Raw genomic sequence first — 19905 nt, 5'->3', positions numbered from 1 at the left:
CACCAGAATTTAACAGTAGAAAAGAAGTTCTGGTTCTATTAATTTACTTTTCAATTTAATTGGTATGAAACATTTCATATTTGGGTGTACTGGAAAGATCTAAATAAAAAGTATTTTCCTGTTCAGATTCATGATATTGAATGCAGGTTTACTAACCTATTATATAAATGGGAACTGCAAGAGGTCAAAGAGTTTTGTGCTATGTTTCTTTCCCTCAGTTTTCTCAAGAATTTTTCAATTACTCTCCTCTCCTGTTTCTACTTGAAAATATTACTAGTTTGTAAGTTCCAGTTGCTTTTTCCCTTGTTCAACAAAAAGGTGGTATGTGCTTGCCTCTACCAGGTGCCACTGGGCCTACAGCAAACAATGAATTTCATTGATACCCGAAACATTTTTTAAATTCTGTACAGGTTATACAAGAAATCCAAAAGTCATCAAAGAGAGGAGTCTCCATGGTTAACGTGTCATCTGTCAATATTTGGATGTGGATCAATTCTGATGTTGTAATATCTGTGACTCCATTGGTAAAGGTGAATGTGAAGTGCTTGTTGGGCACCTCAAATGTGTCTTCTGTTCTTGTATGGCCTTCACATTTGGTCCTTAATTGGTTCCACCCCTCCATCCCTCCTTTCATCATCTGTTTATATGTATAATCCTGTAGAAGATTTTTAGATTTCTCTTTGCATTAGTTGCTAGGCTTTTCACATTTTCTCTTGGCCCCTCTTATGGTGCTTTTCACAGCTCCTTTGAAGTTATATTCTAATTCTCACAAGTAATTGATACAGTAGTTAACATAGCTGCACATCTTTTCTTCACTAGTTGATTCATGCTTCCCCTTTGGCCAGTCTTAAAATGGGATCTGTTTTGTAGTATATAATTTCTGATAATGGCTCTCTACTGAAAAATGAATGTGTCTTTCAGATGCTTCATGTGTAACTTCTAGCATATTTTTTCCATTTCCACTCTATCTCATCTTATGCAAACAGTTCCAATTAAGTTGAACTGAACCAATCTGCATAAGAATTATTCCACCAAGATTTAGAGGTTTATTTATAATTTCCCATTCTTATAGCATGTTCTTATAATTAAATATTTTGCTACTGAAATCCAGTGATCGTTGTCATGAGTAGATTAAGTTTACAGATACTATTGAGATTGGATGTTGTTCAATCGGCAGATATATAGAGCTGACATGCAATCAAATGTTTCTAAATTACAAGTAAATATAAAATATGAAAGGACTATTCCATTTAAAATAATTAGTAAAGTTATTCTTGGCATAATCTACAAATGCATTATTTTGTTGATACATGCACTTGATATGCAATATACAGTACTGCTAAAATCGTTTAGATGGTCATCTATTTTCAGTAAAATGGAAACATTAGCTAGAGGGCAAAGTTTGTAAAACACTGCAATGTCATACTGTCACAGGAAAATCACAAGTATACATGACTATAACGTTCCGCCCAGTGAAATCAATCAATTGATTACAAAACAAAAATCTACTGTTGCAACTTCAGGCAACTATTCCTTATTCTTCCTTTTTTTTAAGAAATATACCAGCAATATAAGACAGAGTATAATTGTGAAACAGATCCGTCTGACTCTAGTAACTTAAACAATGCCTATTTGGTATTTTTAACTTCTTAAAATCTTACAGATATAGTCATAGCAACTACCAACAACAGACCAACATTTACATTACATAACTTTTAAAAATATTCCAGCTTTTGTGTGCAAAGGTCTTCAGTTCAAATAATTTAAAATAAAATTTGTTCAACTTTCTGTGGGTGATTAAAATTCACTGGCTAAATGTTTCTTTGATATTTACTTGCTTAATATTTATTTGCATGTCAAATAATTGAGCCATACAATTACCTTGGATTTGCGACTTAAATGGCTTAAGTTAGATATGCTTTGTTGACTCTAAATCAATGTTAATTTCATATATTTTGTATCTGTAGAATTCTCAGAGTTTGCAGAACAAATATAAATGCACCTTTCCTAACCAGAAAGAAGATAACAATGGAATAAGAGAAAGAAATACATCAAAGCAGATGTACTGGAGTGTGGGTTTCAAGTTCATTCCCCAAACAATGAAGTGTCAAAATAAGACATGGGGATTATCTTTCTTTTTAACTTTTAAATCATTCTCAACAAGATACATTTCTGTTCCACAAGGAAAGAAGGATCAGTTACATGTCTGTAGCAGTTTACTCTTAGTGGTTAGATCCTTTTCAAATGGTTTATTGTTTTACGAATAAAAGATGACACCCTTAAAATGATAAGTTAATATAAAATGTCAATTGCAGCATTGAAGGGAATCCTTTGCTGTGCAAACAGTATTTATTTGAACAACTCTCTTCAAAAGCTAAATTTGGCTTGAAGCATGTTAAACAAAGCAACCTTGATTTCTCGTTGATTGGGTGCATTTCCCTGAGTTTTCCCATGAGGGCCGCAGATTTGTGACTATTTCGGCTACAAAGATTGGCAATAGTGTTATTTTGCCCTTTGGCTGGAAATAGAAGAAATATTCTTGTTTGAGATGGTCAAAGAAATTCAAATAGATAATCTACTGCAATGATAGAGTTTTGTTTCGTTTAGAGTTGCTACAGGTGGCATGGGTAATGGAAAGACTTTGTGATTAAGTTCAGTTGTTCTAATAGTATATGCAATCAGATTGTAGCTTGCTACAAGGGAAAGAAAAACACCCTTGTGCAAGGCAGATACATTTAAAATGAATCTAAAGAATGCTACTGTAAAAATTATTGTGATATTCAAGTTTTGTTTGATGTTGGGAAGGTCCTTATATCATTTAACTAACTCATACAACATTTCTGTTCTGAACTATGAATTGAGTGTTTTTCTAGGTTTATTTCCATGTTCCTCAAAACTTTAAAGAGCTTAAGGATACTGAAGAACAATATCACACGCCAAGACCAAAATTTCCTTGGAGCTGCTCCCATTCCAAAATATCACCAGAAAGTAAGGCAAAAGTCCTGCTCTGACCAATGTACAGCAGAGGATTGAGAACATCTCAGAGAAAATTCCCCGCCTCTATCCATCCAAACATCTTGAACTTGCTGAAGTAATGTCTCCAACAGACAGTAAGAAGTCCAATGACATAGTGTATCTAACTTTTAAGCGCATTTACATGAGAACTAGGAGCAGGAGTAGGCCTTTTGGCCCTTTGAATCTGCTCTGCCACTCAATAAAATCATGGCTGATCTTTTCATGGCCTCAGCTCCACTTATCCACCCTCTCACCATAACCCTTAATTCCTTTACTGTTCAAAAAATCTATCTTAACTTTAAAAACCTTTACTGAAGTAGCATCAACTACTTCACTGGGCACGGAATTCCATAGATTCACAACCCACTGGGTGAAGAAGTTCCTTCTCAATTCGGTCCAAAATCTGTTCCTCCTAATTTTGAGGCTATGCCCTGTTATCCTCGTTTCACCTGCCAGTGGAAACATCCTTTCTGCATCTATCTTACCTATTCCCTTCATAATTTTGTATGTTTTTTATAAGACACCCGCTTCCCCCCATTCTTCTGAATTCCAATGAATATAATCCCAATCCAATCAGTCTCTCCTCTTAAGGCAATACCCTCAACTCTGGAATCAAACTAGTGAACCTCCTCTGCACCTCCCTAGTGCCAGTACACCCTGGCATACAGTATTCCAGTTGTGGCCTCACCAGCACCCTATACAGCTGCAACGTAACCTCCCTGCTTTTAAACTCAATCCATTTAGCAATGAAGGACAAAGTTCCATTTGTCTTCCTAATTACCTGTTGTACCTGCAGACCAACCCTCTGTGATTCATGCACGAGGACACCCAGGTCCTCTGCATAACAGCATGCTGCAACTGTTTACCATTCATTTAATAGTCCCTTTTATTGTTAATCCTACCAAAATGGATGACTTCACATTTATTAACATCTGCCAGACCTTTGCCCAACTCACTCAATGTGTCTATGTTCCTCTGCAAAGTTTCACAGTCCTCTGCACACTTTGTGTCATCTGCAAACTTTGATACACTATACATGGACCCCAACTCCAAATCATCTATGTAAATTGTGAATAGTTGCATTCCCAATACAGATCCCTGAGGCACACAACTAAGTCACTGATTGCCAACCAGAATAACTTTGTTTTAGAATGAAAGGCTAGCTGATTAAGCGCAAAGTGGTGGGGATTAGGGCATAATTTTTGGAATGTTTCAACTTTGAAAGCAGACAACTTAGAGATAACCTTTTAAAAGTGTATATGATAATATGGCTCAAAGGATTGAGTTGTGTAATCCAGCTCTTATTTCCTGTTCCTAAATAGTATGAAAGAGGTAGATGCTATGTTGAGGAACTGTAAGGACTTTAACTAAGATGAACTGAATGATGGTCCTATGACTACTTCTTATAATCTTGAAACCTGTCCTCCACAGAAATCATATTCCTCTCATCCAGCTCAATTTCTACTGCGTGACAGTGAATTTTAAGAATCTACACTTGGACTGCTAAATGAACCACCAGACTGCCTCACAAATATTCAGCCTGAAACAGAAAATGTTTACAGCTGAATCCTGCGTTTTTATAGCTACATCAGATATGTGTAGGATTTTTGGTGGGTTTCTCATCAGGAGACGGAGCATGTTTCCCTCTGTACCTCACCAAATATGCTTCATTAATTGTCTACCTGCTCCTAAGGAATCTCCTAAGTCCAATTTCCGTCTAGTCATTCCTGAAACTACTCGCCACATACTGAATTTCCTGCAGTTCATAGGCATCACTCGTGCCATCTTTAAAAGCCTGATGTCAGTCAAGCAGTGTCAGTCTAGAACTGTCCTTTACGGTTCTTGACATTAGTCCTAGTCATTGCAGACGGGGAGTGCGTGGAGGGTTGGGGGTTGAAATCAGTACTCTGCTTTGTAGACAGGGTCCTGGATATCCTTCTGGATGGAGTGGTGCACAGGTTGGGCCTCCTCTTGCCCTAAGACCTTCAGTGGGTTCCATGACACCAGACTCATGCCAGTGTGGTCTGAGGTCTAACTTAAAGCAGTCTCAACCATCTGGAAGATTGCACAGCTCTGCAGGACAAGATTAATGTCATTCTCCACTCCACTATTGTAAATGCCACTATCTTTTTTCCAATACCTCACACTCACTTTCTCACTATTGCTCAATTTCTACAAAGACTCATGCTCTATCCACCCTCACAATTAGTTGACTTCTTCTCCCATGTACTCTTCTCCACCCAACCCCAAAATCATTAACCCTGCATGTCCTCTGAACTGTCTACCCAACTGAGACACCTCCCCACCTGCACCAAAAGTAACCATTGTACCACGCATTCTTGACTCCCTTAATACCTGCCTCTCTCATTCCATGAGGAAAAACAGCTCACAAGAGGGCAGAAAAACTCAACACAGGTGGTGTATTTCCTGTCATTTTGACTCACCACTTACTAGAAGAGGATTCTGACCCTGATTTGAGACACTTTGTTCAATGGGTTTTGAAGGCAAAATGTTAAAGCATAGAATGTTCCTGAATCTGTTTTCAGATGTTCTGGCATGTGTGATCATGGAATCATGCATGCTGCCTCTGAACTTTAGCAGACATTGCTTGCTCAGGAAATACAATCTTGGGATGTTCTTTCAATCACTCCTTAAAAACAACAAATATGTTTTACCCTGAACTCATGTAGAGGGTTTTCTTTTTCATAAATAGGAAAGATCAGCTGGAAGGTTTGTTCATAGCAAGCTTATCTCTAACCCTGCTTGTTCTTAGGAGTCTTCTCTCCAACTCCAAATAAAATAAGAACCTTTCCAGATCTAATGCAAATCAAGCAGTTAAAACCAGTTCTGTGATCCCTAGGGAGCCTTGTTTAAAAAAAAACTCCAATGTCCACAGTGAACATTCAATTACCTCTTCAAAGAAACCACTCCGAGTATGTTCATAATACATGAAATGAGTTCCTTTTCCTGCCATCCTTTGAAACTTAAGTCACTTAAACAACATTAAATAGTAAGCACGTATAACACACTTTTCACTGTACCTTGGTACACGTGACAGGAATAAATCAAATCAAATTATAACAATAGTAATTGTCTGGCACAAATGTAACTTTTCTCTTATCAACCTAAGCCTGAATGTTGCCCAGGTCTTGCTGCATTGGGACAAGGAATGCTTAGGTATCTGAGGAATCACAAATAGTGCTGAACCTTGTACAATAATTGGCAACCATCCCTACGTCTGTCCTTACAATGGAGGGAAGATCATAAACAAAGCAGTTGAAGATGGTTAGACCTAGGCTACTACCTTAAGGAATTTCTGTAGTGATGTCCTGTGATGTAAAAAAATTGAACTCCAATGACCATAACTATCTTCCTTTTGCTAGTTGTGACTCTAAACAGTGAAGAGTTCTCACCCTGCTTTTTATTAACTCTGGTTTTGGTAGTGCTCCTTGATGCCATTGTCAGTGCAAATCTGCCTTGATATCAAGGGCAATCACTCTCAACTTACCTCTTGAGTTCAGCTCTTTCATCTACTCTTGGACCAAGCCTATAAAGTGGTAAGGAGCTGAAGAACCATTCTGACCCTAAATTAAGTTTCAGTGAGCATGTTATTCCTTTGTAAGTGCTTGATAGCATGATTGAGTTTTCCCACAACTCTGAAAATCTTTTCTCTTCAGATAATTATCCAATTCCTTCTTGAAAGCCCCAATTAAATCTGGCTCTGCCACACTCAGGTATGCATTCCAGATCCTAGTCACTTGCTGTGTAATTTTTATTTCCTGATGTCTCTTTTGCTTCTTTTGTCAATCACTTGAAATCAATGTCCTCTGATTTTCAATCTGTCACTGAAACAATTCCTTTTTTATCTACTAAATCCAGACCACTCATCAAAACTCTTCCTAATCTTCTTTTCTTCAAGGACAACAGCCCTAGCTTGTCCACTTATATCCACATAACTGAAGTTTCTATCCCCTGGAACCATTTTTTTGTGAATCATTTCTTGCCTTTTACATTTTTCCTAAAGTGTGGTGCCTAGAAATGGAGGCAGTACTCCAGTTGAGGGTGACCAATGTTTTCTACAGGTTTTTCATAACATTCTTGTTTTTGTGTTCTATGTTCCTATTTATCAAGCCCAAGGTCCTGTCGGCTTTATTAATCACTCTTACTATCTTCAATGGCTTGCACATATATACCCACCAGGTCTCCCTGTTCCTACACCTCCTTTCGAATTTTATGATACAGGAATGTGTCTACATAACCCTTCTAAAAAATATAATAGTTACAAAAGTTTTTAAAACTAAACACAAGTTGTTTTTATACATAAATACATGAGTTTTTTTTATTTCAAAAGTTTAACTGTATATTGTATATTACAATTACAGACATTCTTCATTGGACTATAATGCTAACGCCATTTGGCATCTGAATTCTGGTAAACTCGAACTCTTTAATGATTTAGATATTTCTGGCATGCAACACATTTCCTTCCAGAGTTCCGCTATACATTCAATTTAAAACCATGACATGAAACAATCTTTTAGTTTTGATTACAAAGGAAAACAATATCCAGCAGCCAAACATATGGGGTAAACATTATAACTGTTATCTGTCTTCTCTGATCAATGCCCTGCCTTTCAAGACTTCAAGTTGAAGAAAAAGGACATAGACCTGCCAAGTTTACTGCATGCAACAGTATATATCGATAATATGAGCAAACGGTGTAACACCAACGCTACAATGAGTTTCTTAAATAACATCTCTCTTAGAAAATTGCAAAGTCAAGGAAAATTAAAGGCGAAGTATTAGTCTTATGCTACCCATGTGTTTGCCTTGTCCTCGAGAAATGCAAGTCGAAACTCAGGCATTCACTGAGTATAATTTGGAACTATAATGGTCAGAAAATCATATTCATATTCTTCAACATACCATACTGCCTAACAGGAATCAGAAAGTCAGAAAAGCGTTCTTCTAGTTTAAGTATTCCAGGTCACAGAGAAGTAATGCTGAACATTTTTGCCTCATTTTACAGCTTTCCAAAGACTGTGCGTACAGCAAGGATTCTCAACTAGGGGATCCACAAGTAAAAGTCTAGATTAGAGTGGTGTTGGAAAAGCACAGCCGGTCAGGCAGCATCCAAGGAGCAGGAAAATCAATGTCTCGGGCAAAAGCCCTTCATCAGGACTGGCCGAAACGTCGATTTTCCTGCTCCTCAGATGCTGCCTGACCGGCTGTGCTTTTCCAGCACCACTCTAATCTAGACTTTGATTTCCAGCATCTGCAGTCCTCCTTTATGCCTGGTCCACAAGTAAAATGCAAGGGGTCCAAAATAGAGGTGTGAGTAGCAGGAGATAGGGGGAGAGAAAGAGCTGTGAATATCCTTGCACCATTTGTGAAGTTTCCTCCTCCTGACACCTGAATACCTCCTCCTCCTTAACAGCCTAGGTTTCTACCTTCAATGCACGAACGTTAAGCTAAAAGACTGGGAACCAGTTTGCTCAGCATTTCCTTGCTCTCTCACCAAGTACGGGACTCCCATGTTCCCTCCTGTAGCAGATGGTAGTGACGAGAATTAATCTTATGAAGTAGTCAATAGTGATGATGACAGATCATAATTCCGGATCACATACAGATATCTTGAATTTCTAATGACATGTTACTTTTTAAAGAAAATATATAGTCAAAAATTACTAAACATAGTTTAGTAATTGCCAGGAAAGGCTATGTGGATTATCCCCAGCCTCAAGCGAAACTAAGGAATGGATGTAAGTTTATTTGCTAAGCTGGAACCTCAACCTGAGCTACAAATCTTCTCCAAATTGTGGAATGTCAAATTTAATGGGCACTAAAGAAGCTTCAAAGAGAATGACTTCATGGGGAGAAATGCACTGCAAATTGAACAATAATTAGCTGTGAGTTAACACAGACTGCACATGATGGGAGAAAAAAAAGAGTAATCTGGGCAAGAAATCTGTTTGTGTTTATCCCCTTTCAAGAAAACACAATAACAGACGTTTGACCCTGGTCTGGGCACTAGTGGGCAAAAGATTTGTGCTGTGAGATTCCCGTTAAAGAAAACGAAGTCATCACTGATTGCAGAACAGAAAAAATTAAGTTTGTTTTTGCTTTGTTCACAGAATGTAGCACTGCATTTTCAAAAAAAATGCCCCATTTAGTTTTTGAGTACTAAAAACAAAAACAACTGTTAAGGTCTTTAATGAATTCTTATTACAGAAAAAGAACTGTGTTGTGACACTAGGCTCCATTAAATTTCAGCATCATGAGCAAAATATTTATAATGCCCAGTTCAGAGGCTTCATATGGATTTTTCCACTTGCCATGCAGCTTTATCTGATCTGCCAACGTCATATCAATTTGTCACCAATTGCTTTTAGTTATGATCTGTGGGCTACTAACCACTGAAAAGTAGATTCCAAATTACCATATTATTTCACATACAGAGGATTACATATGTCTCAGAAACAGACCATTTGGCCCAATCAGTCTACCTAATCTTTATGTTCCATGCAAATCACTTTGCTGTTTCCTCTATTAATGCCATGAATGCCATCATCATATACCCCTATTCCCTTACAGAATCAGAGTCATACAGCATAGAAACAGGCCCTACAGCCCAACATGTCTATGCCAACAAACACCAAACTACATACCCCCATTTACCTGCATGTGATCCATAGCCTACTATGTCCTAATTCAGATGCTTTTTGGGTGGCACAGTGGCTCACAATGCTGCCTCACAATGCCAGGAACCCAGGTTTGATTCTAGCCTTGGGTGACTGTTTGTGTGGAGATTGCACTTTCTCTCCGTGTCTGCCTGAGTTTCCTCCAGGTCCTCCAGTTTCCTCTCATAGTCCAAGATATGTAGGTAAGGTAGATTGGCCATGTTAAATTTCTCTGTAGATTCTAGGTGGCTAGGTGGGTTAGCTATGGTAAATGATGCTTTAGGAGGATGGGGTAAAGGGCTGGACCTAGACAGGATGCTTTTCAGAAGGTCGATGCAGATTTGATGGGCTGAATTACCTTTCTTCACTGTAGGAGTTCTATGATTCTAAATATTGTGAGAGTACCTATGTTCCTCGGCTCTCAGGCAGTGCATTCCATATTTCTACCATCCTGCAGGTGAAATATCTTTTTTTTTCTCAGATTTCCTCTGAACCACTCACTCCTCTCATCTTAGACACTCCTTTAGAATGGGGATGATGATGAATTTCTTCAGCCAGAGTGTAGTGAATCTGTGCAACTCATTGCTACAGACGACTGTGGAGGCCACATCATTAAGTAGATTTAAGACAGAAATAGATACATTCTTGACTTGTTAGGATATCAAAAGGTTACAGGGAGAAGGCAGGAGAATGGGAATGAGAAATATATCAACTATGATAAAATGGCAGAGCAAACTTGATGGGCTGAAAGGCCTAATTCTGCTCTTATATTATGGTCTTAAACTTGTGCTCTCTGGTGTTAGACACGTCTGCCATGGGGAAAAGATTCTCAACATCTACCCTGTCTGTACCTCTCATAATTTTGTATATCTCAATCAGCTTCCCCTCGGCCTCCTTTGCTCCAAGGAAAACAAACCCAGCTTATCCAATCTCTCCTCATTTCTGAGGCTTTTCATCCCCGGCAATATCCAAGTGAATCTTCTCTGCACCCTCTCCAGTGTAACCAAAACCTCTCCAATATGCTTGGTTAGCTTACAATGTTACAACACAAAGACAGCCAGCCAAATCAAATCGGCCTCCCTACTCCTGTATTCACAACAGAGTGGAGTTAAAATAATCAAGGATGCTCAATTGCCCCAATAGTTCCTAACCAAACTTGAAGAACTGATACTAGACAGCCAGTTTCAGATTAAAGAAAATAATATTTCATTATTAGTACAATACCTTCAGCTGAGTAAAGTTAAACAGCAAGGTAATCTAATTAATATCAGTGATTTAAACATAAAATGTTCTTTGATTCTAGCCCCTACTCATCCATAAACACATACTGACATGGGATAAATGAAAAGAAAAATAAAAGAGATGTAACTGGTCAGTTCAATTAATTTCTAGTATTCAAGGGATTGTATCTTGCTTGATTTCTGAAGACATTGTTCCATTAGGCTCTGAGGAATAGTCATTTACTTCCTATAACTGGGATTCTATTCTCTGAACTTTCAATAAGTTGGCAATGGGAGGAAAACCAGAGAGCAACCAAACCTACATCCAGTAGCTTTCACAGCCACAATTCTTCTGACAAAAAGAAAATAGTTCAAACTTTGTTCTTGTTTCCGCTCTTTTTCAACATTCTCTTTGTTAGACTGGCTAGCACTGACCTCGCGCTGATGGCCCCTATTATCATCCAAACATCTGCCAACATTTGAGCATAATGCATATCTGAAGCCAAAATGTCTACAGTGTTCTTTGAACAAGAATCAACCTGGAAATAATTTCCAACCCAGTTCTTACGAACAAATATTAGTTTGTTTGTTCTTCCTTTTCAAATAAAAATAAATCATAATCCAAAGGTCACCTTTAACTCTTTGCTCACAGTGTTCTAACAACTCTGAAATACATTTGTAATTTTCTCTTCATCCATTCCCGAGTTGCACATTCTCAACAGTCTGCGTAAAGAAATTTATTTGAACTTCATGACTATTTTTGCTTTTATTGATGCCTCCTTGCAAGAGTAATCATTGTCGCTGTATCCACTATATTGAAACCTCTAGTACCTCCAGCAGATCACCTCTTTAGTCCTCGTACCTCCTCCTACCCACCACAATCCCAGCATCCTCCCCGACCAAAGTAAAGACATTTAACGTGTTAATTCTTTCCTGATTTGCATGTTCTTGTATAACTTTCATCTCTGTATCATTTCTCCTAGCTCTGTTATTTTTTTCTAATAGGGAATGGTTTAAATGGGAACTAACTAAAGGTTCTTTAAAAGTCGAACATAATTTTCCTCCTTTTCAATTCCATCCCTTTAGATAAACTTTGCATTCGATTTGCTTTCATGGCCATGCTAACCTGGAGCTCAACCTTGAGTACATTAGTGACTTTTTACTCCAAGATTCCTTCATTCCTCCACCCCAACTAGATTAGCAACTACCAAGTAATATGTAGCTTTCCTATTCTAAAATTCCTTCCAATATATACAACCATAAGAATGAGAAACAGGAGTAGGCCGTTTGGCCCCTCGAGCCTACTCCATCAGTCAATAGAATCATGGCTGATTCAACATTCCTCATATCTAGTTTCCTGCCCTTTCTCTATAACCCCTAATTTTCCTACTGATTCAGAATCTATCTATCTATCTATCTCAGTCTTAAATGTACACATAACTTTCTGTGGTTTCAAAGACTCAAAACTCTCTGAAAGAAATTCCTCTTCATCGTAATTGACCCTCCCTTTATTCTGAGACCATGTCCTCTGTTCTAGACTCTCCCATGAAGGGAACCATCCTCTTTGTATTTACTCTGTCAAATCTCTTAAGAATCTGATATGTTTCAATTAGATCACTTCTCATTCTTCTAAACTCCAGTGAGTACAGTCCACATCTATCTAATCTTTGCTCATAAGACAATCTGCCAATATCAGGGATCTCCCTAAATTAATTTTATAAGGAGCCTATGTTCACTTTGACTACCTTGACCTTGCTCTTCCTTTGGGGAAAAAGTGAGGTCTGCAGATGCTGGAGATCAGAGCTGAAAATGTGTTGCTGGAAAAGCGCAGCAGGTCAGGCAGCATCCAGGGAACAGGAGAATCGACGTTTCGGGCATAAGCCCTTCTTCAGGGCCCTTCTCCTGAAGAAGGGCTTATGCCCGAAACGTCGATTCTCCTGTTCCCTGGATGCTGCCTGACCTGCTGCGCTGTTCCAGCAACACATTTTCAGCTCCTGCTCTTCCTTTGTACAAATTTAAGGAAGCTCTTGTACTTTATTTGGTCTGGTCGTTTATTTTCTCTGATATTATTATCTTTTTCGTTTTCCTTTGCTGGAGTCTTAATTTATCCCAGTCGTCAGGGCTATCACTGACTTTGACCTCCTTATATGCTTTTTTTTCAACTTAATGTGCTCCTTAACTTTCTTCGTTAGCCATGGTTGGTTTAACTGTCTCTAGAATCTTTCCTCCTTACTGGGATATATTTTTGCTGACAGTCATAAATTATTGCTTGCTTACTGTCATTCCTGATAATTAATCTGCCCAGTTCATTTTAGCTACGTCTACCCTTACTTCATTGTAATTTCCTCTATTTAACTTAAACATATTTGTTGCCAACCCAAGCTTCTCTCCCTGGAACTGAATAATAAATTTGATCATGTTATGATTACTACTTTCTAGGGGTCATTTGATCAGAGGTCATTTATTAAGCCTGCCTCATGATCCATTACCAGATCCAAGAAAGCCTACTCCCTGGTTGGTTCCATGATGTGTATTAATCCAAGCTGGACTGTGGGAGGAAACCGGAGCACCCGGAGGAAACCCACGCAGACACGGGGAGAACGTGCAAACTCCACACAGTCAGTCGCCTGAGGCGGGAATTGAACCCGGGTCTCTGGCGCTGTGAGGCAGCAGTGCTAACCACTGTGCCATCGTGCCGCCCCCTTTCCTTGCTGCTTTTTACCTCAATGGAAGCGCACTCTACTTCATCTAAGCCTAGATCATCTCTCACAACTATCCTCATCTCATTTCTTATTAAAATATCCCAACACCTTTTCCAATTCTCCTGTCTCTCCAAAAGGTCAAATATTCCTGAATGTTAAGTTCCCAGTTCTAATCTCCTTGTAACCATGTCTCCCAAGAGCTATGAGATCATATTCACTTACCTTGATTTGCGCTATCAGTTTGTCTGCCTTATTCTGAATGCCTGTGCATTAAGATACAAAGCTTTCAAGTTTGTTCTCTTATTGAGTTTCCTTACAATTTCATTGTTCCTTAGTACAATATTACAATCACACATTCTGTCCCTTTTCGTTTTCTGGTGTTATGACATGGCGATGAACCCTTCTGTTAATTAAACCAAACACCCAGAAAAGCTCACCTCACCTCATAATCTGTTAAAATATGAGTGATAGAGAACTCCCAAATTCCACTATTTAAAGAAAATAATATCAATTTATTTTTAACACTAAAAGTGAATATTAAACAACAACTATTCACAACTCTAAGTGTCCCTTTCTCTTAACTGTTTATTGTCTGTCTCCAACTTTCTAACAATACGTTGTTCCATAACGACACTTATTAAATTACATCAACTTAATTTCAAAACCACACAGCAGCTGTCATCTTCGATGTCTTTCTTCTTTTGGCTGAAGATCTCCCTGGGTTGTTGTCTTTCTTTTTTCTGCGATTATGTTTCATGTGAAAAGGTACCTTTAATAGAGAGAGTTTCCTAATTTCTCAGATCTGCGTTGAAAGCAGTTGCTCCATCTCCAATTTTCAAAATGCCTGCCTTTTTTATATCTCCAACATCGGATCGTCTCTTTGGTTCGATATTGGCAAAACAATAAATACACACATGGTTGGGTTTTAGTATCCTGGGGAATAATTTAAACTGATTGGTTAAATTTGAACCATTGTCAAAACAGCAACCAACTCAGGTATCCATTTCATAGCCAAGTGTTACGTATTTTCAACTTTCCAGTACACTCTGAGACTGCTATCTAGTCATATCACAGATGCTTGGCAACTCTCAATTCAGAACAGCAATCACTCTCTCTTAAAGATACAGTACATGCCTTCAACTTTGCAACACTGGTAACAATTAACCCTATCACTAACTTGCAATCATACTTCTCATGTACCTTTTGAGTTTCTAATTTTCCATGCAAATAACCAATGAATAGCCCCTCCCCTCCACATCTAAAAATTTAAAGCCCTACCTACACCCCTATGTGACTCTGGTCCCAACAAAATTCAGGTGCAGTCTGTCCCATCAGAACAGCTCCCTCTTTCCCCAGTACCGATGCCAATGTCCCATGAATTCAAACCCATTTCTCCCATGTCAATCTTTGAGCCACACACCTTGTTGATCCCATGCAAACTAAGCCATGACTCCTATAATATTCCAGAGATAATTAATTTTTGATTCTGCTTTGTAATTCACCTCCTGCTTGTTCATATTCCCTTAGCAGAACCTCTTTCCACCTGTATCGTTGGGGAAGCTACATGGACCACGACTACTAGATCCTTCCTATCCCATTCCAAGTTCCTCTGCAGCCCAGGTGAGATATCCTGAATCTGGCCAGCAGGCAGGCAACACAGCATTTGGGACTCTCTCTCCACACAGAAGTGTCTATTGCCATGACTATATGATCCTAGATTACCACTACATCTCTGTTTTCTAACTCCTCTTGAATGGCTCCCCCATTCTATGGTCTCATCCTTCCTACAGCCCCTGCTTGCACCCACACAGAAAGCAAGAATTTTAAACCTGTGAGACAAGTCCAAGGGCTGAGGCTTCTTCAGCACTACCTCCTGGATCCCTCTACCTGTCTCGCTGGTAATCATACCCTCCTGACACTGATCACTGACTTAATTCGAGATAGTTAATCTCAGAAATGCGATTGCCTCCTGAAACATAGCATCTAGGTAACTTTCCCCCTCCCTGATGTGTTGTAGTGTTCAAAGCTCAGACTCCAGCGCATCAACTCTGAGCCAGAGTTCCTCAAGCAACCAACTGTTACCTACAACTGTTACCCAGAAATCATCAATCCATCCTAACTCATTTAGTAACTCCATTACTCCACATTCTCTGACTTGTTTATTAGTCTATTTTGAGGTACCTTATGAACCACAATGGGGTCCACCAACTCCCATATCATGCAAGTACAATACATTGGAGGGAGAAAGTGAGGATTGCAGATGCTGGAGAGTCAGAGTCTAAAAGTGTGGCGCTGGACAAGCAGAACAGGTCAGGTGCATCCAAGGAGCAGGAGAGTCAATGTTTCAAGTATAACTCCTTTTATGCCTGAAACATCGTCTCTCCTGCTCTTCAGTTGCTGCCTGACCTGCTGTGCTTTTCCAATGCCACACTTTTCGACAGGTACAATACATCACCTAGGCAAAAGTGAGGACTGCAGATGCTGGAAACCAGAGTTTACATCAGAGTGGTGCCGGAAAAGCACAGCAGGTCAGGCAGCATCCGAGGAGCAGGAAAATTGATATTTCGGGCAAAAGCCCTTCATCAAGAATGAAGGCAGGGAGGCTCCAGTGTGGAAAGATAAAAGGGGGGGGGGGGGGGAGAGAGGATGGAGAGAAGGTAGCAAAGAGTACAATAGGTGAATGAAGGTGGGGATGAAGGTAATAGGTCAGAAGGGAGGGTGGAGCGCTCCCTCCCACCCGACACCTTGAGGGAGAACGCCTCATTTTCCGCCTCATCCCAATTTGGTCTCAACAGCATATTTTGAAACTGTGCTTTTGATTCCCAAGTTCAAATTGTGAATGTAAATTGTGAACAAAAGTAGTCCTTATCTTGATATTTATGGCACGTGCATCCACCTTTTTGGCCCACCTACTGGCTCCCTTTTTATTCACTCTCTGCTCTCTGATTTGAACCCAGAAATCATCAATCCATTCTAACTCATGTCCATTACTCCACATTCTTTGACTTATTTATTAGTCTATTTTGAGGTTCCTTATCTGAACTTTTAAAAGTCAAATTAATAACAACTACTCAAATATTTATCTACTGCGTCCTCAAAATTTCCAACTGGTTCAGTCATAAAAGACTACCCCTGTTAAAATACATGCTATTATTATATATTTCATTCCTAAATGTTTTTTTCTAGAATTTTTACAATTGGTGGTAAGATGATATTTGATATCAGATTTCATTATATTTTGGAGTTAAAAGAAATCCTTTCCAAAATCCATAATTTCAATGAACGTACGCTTCCTATAAACACTGTTCTTTCCTATGATGCAAATAGAATTTCTAATTTGTGAACTGGATATGCAATCTCCTCAGTTACTTAGTTCTCCAACACATTGGATAAATTGCACATTAAAATGAATTGCCATTCAGCCTCTTCATAAATCACTGTTGATAAATGTTCACACACTGTTGAAATGCTTTCACACTAATGAGATACACAGATGCATTACAGCTAATGCCTTACAACTACCCTTTTGCACAGTAAGACAATATACCATATCAATCATCTGGATTTTTTACAAAATTAATTATTCACATTCCTTCATTGCGCAGTAAATCACATAATATTGAACAATTGTGTAACTTTACCTAAAATACTGAAAAATTGAGTGAAATTAATTTTTTTTTCTCTCTAGGATACTATGATAAACATAAATTACACACCTTGCTTGTTGCTTGTACTGTTTTTCTGTTCCCAGGAGATTTTCTGAAAATTGTTGCAAATGCAGTTTTCTTCTTAATTTCAATGGGGTATTGGAAACCTTTGTAAAATAAGATGTATTCTGATGAGTGGTCACACCCTGAAATCTTCATCTATGTTTATCTTTCAGATTCTGGTTAACACGTTTCAATATTTCCAACATTTACTTAAAAATAAATCCTCAAATTAAATATTCTGGTGAGTACGAATTTCAGATTCAATAACAGCTGTGAGGCTTGCAGCGTTCATCAAAACATTTGATGAGAGAAGGTAAAAAATATTATCAACAGTACAAAGCACATAGAAATAGTGCACAAAGAACTCTGAGATCCAGATTTAAATGTCAGGCTCAAGGCATGGTTATTTCTGAATTTATCACCATTGTTGATTAGTGCTGTTGGCAAGGGGGTGAGTGTGACATTTAGTGAAGGTTTGGTTTTAAGCAATGAGAATTCATCATAGCCGGTGCCTCCTAAACCCTTGCATACTGCTACAATACTTGTGAAAACTATAGGGGGGAGACTGCAGAAGTAGTTGCAGAGTAGAACTCCAGAAATCCAGATGAAGTATCCAGAAGGGGTGGCATGGTGGCTCAGTGGTTAGCACTGCTACCTCATAGCGCCAGTGACCCGGGTTTGATTCCAGCCTCGGGCGACTGTCTGTGTGGAGAGTTTGCACATACTCCCCGTGTCTGTGTGGGTTTCCTCTGGGTGCTCCGGTTTCCTTCCACAGTCCAAAGATGTGCAGATTAGGTGAATTGGTCATGCTAAATTGCCCATAGAATTAGCTGCCCTAGTCAGGGGTAAATAGGGGAATGGGTCTGGGTGGGTTACTGTTCAGAGGGTTGGTGTGCAGTAGTTGGGCTGAAGGGCCTGTTTCCACACTGTAGGGAATCTAATCTAAATCACCAATAAGGTATAACAATGCAACTTATTGACCAATATTAGGCAGGTGAAAAGTCTTCTTTTTTGCTATGGAAAAATAGCACTTAAATGTGCATTGAGATGGTTCATGGGAAAATTGTAATGGAACAGTATATGCCACTGGTCTCTGGTAGTAACAGTTTCTATGCACCCTTCAAAAGGAGTGACATCACAATGACAGTGACTTTATGGAGCAATCGGAACTGTTTTTTCTAGTGCTGTAAAACAAATCGTTTTCCAAAAATGTGTCATCAGAATCACAAGCAGCATGTAAATTGGGATGAGAATGACTGGGAGGTGCTGATGTTGGACTGGGGTGTACAAAGTTAAAAATCACACAACACCAGGTTATAGTCCAACAGGTTTATTTGCAAGCACTAGCTTTCAGAGCATTGCTCCTTCATCAAGTGGCTTTCCGAAAGCTAGTGCTTCCAAATAAACCTGTTGGACAATAACCTAGTGTTGTTTGAACAAGCAGGAGGTGAATTACAAAGGGATGAGAACAGACCACTGTTATTTTTACAATCCTTACATAATTAATATTAAAAAGTAAAGGCGAATGAAGAGTATATTTATAAAACAAAAGTGGCTATTTGGTATTAAACTTAATTATTGACATCTTAGATGAACTGCAATACACCATTCATGTACTAGACCATCCAATGGAAGGGTAGCATCAATGATGAGGACAAACATTGATTAACATCACTCAGTTCCTATTAAAATCCAAGTGAGTGGTAATCATAGCCTCATATTCTACAATTTTACACATTATGGAGTGTAAAAAATTGTCATGACCACACCAAGTCTGTTTGCAGAGAGGTCTGCAAACTTGTACAGTCTGCTTAAACTACTTTTAGATGTTTTCTCATGTGTTCCAATTTAAAATAAGCAGCAGCAAAGCTTTAGTCTTAAAAAAAGATAAAGATTAGTTTAATAGATAAATGTTGCTGGAAGTGACGAAAAGAAGTGATATTTATTTGTTAAAATACGTATTTAAAGATTAAAAGTAACAATGTATAAATGATATGCATAAGGATGAAAGTAACATCAGTCTTGTTATCGTTGCAGGCCAATTGCTTGAAGATTTTCCTATCAATGTGAAGGAGCTGAAAACATGAACTCATAATTCAATGACTACAAGAGATTCTGTACTTGAGTTGTTGCAGATTATCTATATTAGGTACACAGTAGGAAGAACAGGCTTTGGAAGAGACAGAGTGAAACAAACAGATTTCTCAATTCTCACTCTTTCTCTAGTTAGAGCAATTGCAGATTGCCTGGACGCTTTCCTCAAAATGGTGGTTAACTGCTTAAGAATAACCGCATCTCTTCCACTTCCCGCTCCTCCGCCCTTGAACCCCGCCCCTCCAACCGCATCTCTTCCACTTCCCGCTCCTCCGCCCTTGAACCCCGCCCCTCCAACCGCCACCAGGACAGAACCCCACTGGTCCTCACCTACCACCCCACCAATCTCCACATACAGCGTATCATCCGCCGTCATTTCCACCACCTCCAAACAGACCCCACCACCAGGGATATATTTCCCTCCCCTCACCTATCAGCGTTCCGAAAAGACCACTCCCTCCATGACTCCCTCGTCAGGTCCACA

The 19905-nt window shown here is 39.0% G+C and overlaps 1 protein-coding gene across 1 annotated transcript in view; it reads right to left on the bottom strand.

The window, feature by feature from the left end:
• The window catches only part of LOC122561234, a 322916-nt gene that overhangs the window by 239441 nt on the left and 63570 nt on the right, over nt 1-19905 (bottom strand). The window contains exon 9 of the mRNA XM_043712844.1: nt 17334-17431. Coding sequence (XP_043568779.1) covers nt 17334-17431 — 98 coding nt within the window. The remainder of the gene's footprint in view (nt 1-17333; nt 17432-19905) is intronic.

This window comes from Chiloscyllium plagiosum, chromosome 22 (assembly GCF_004010195.1).
Source record: "Chiloscyllium plagiosum isolate BGI_BamShark_2017 chromosome 22, ASM401019v2, whole genome shotgun sequence".
NCBI lineage: Eukaryota > Metazoa > Chordata > Chondrichthyes > Orectolobiformes > Hemiscylliidae > Chiloscyllium > Chiloscyllium plagiosum.
This window is presented reverse-complemented; position numbering and strand designations above follow the sequence as displayed.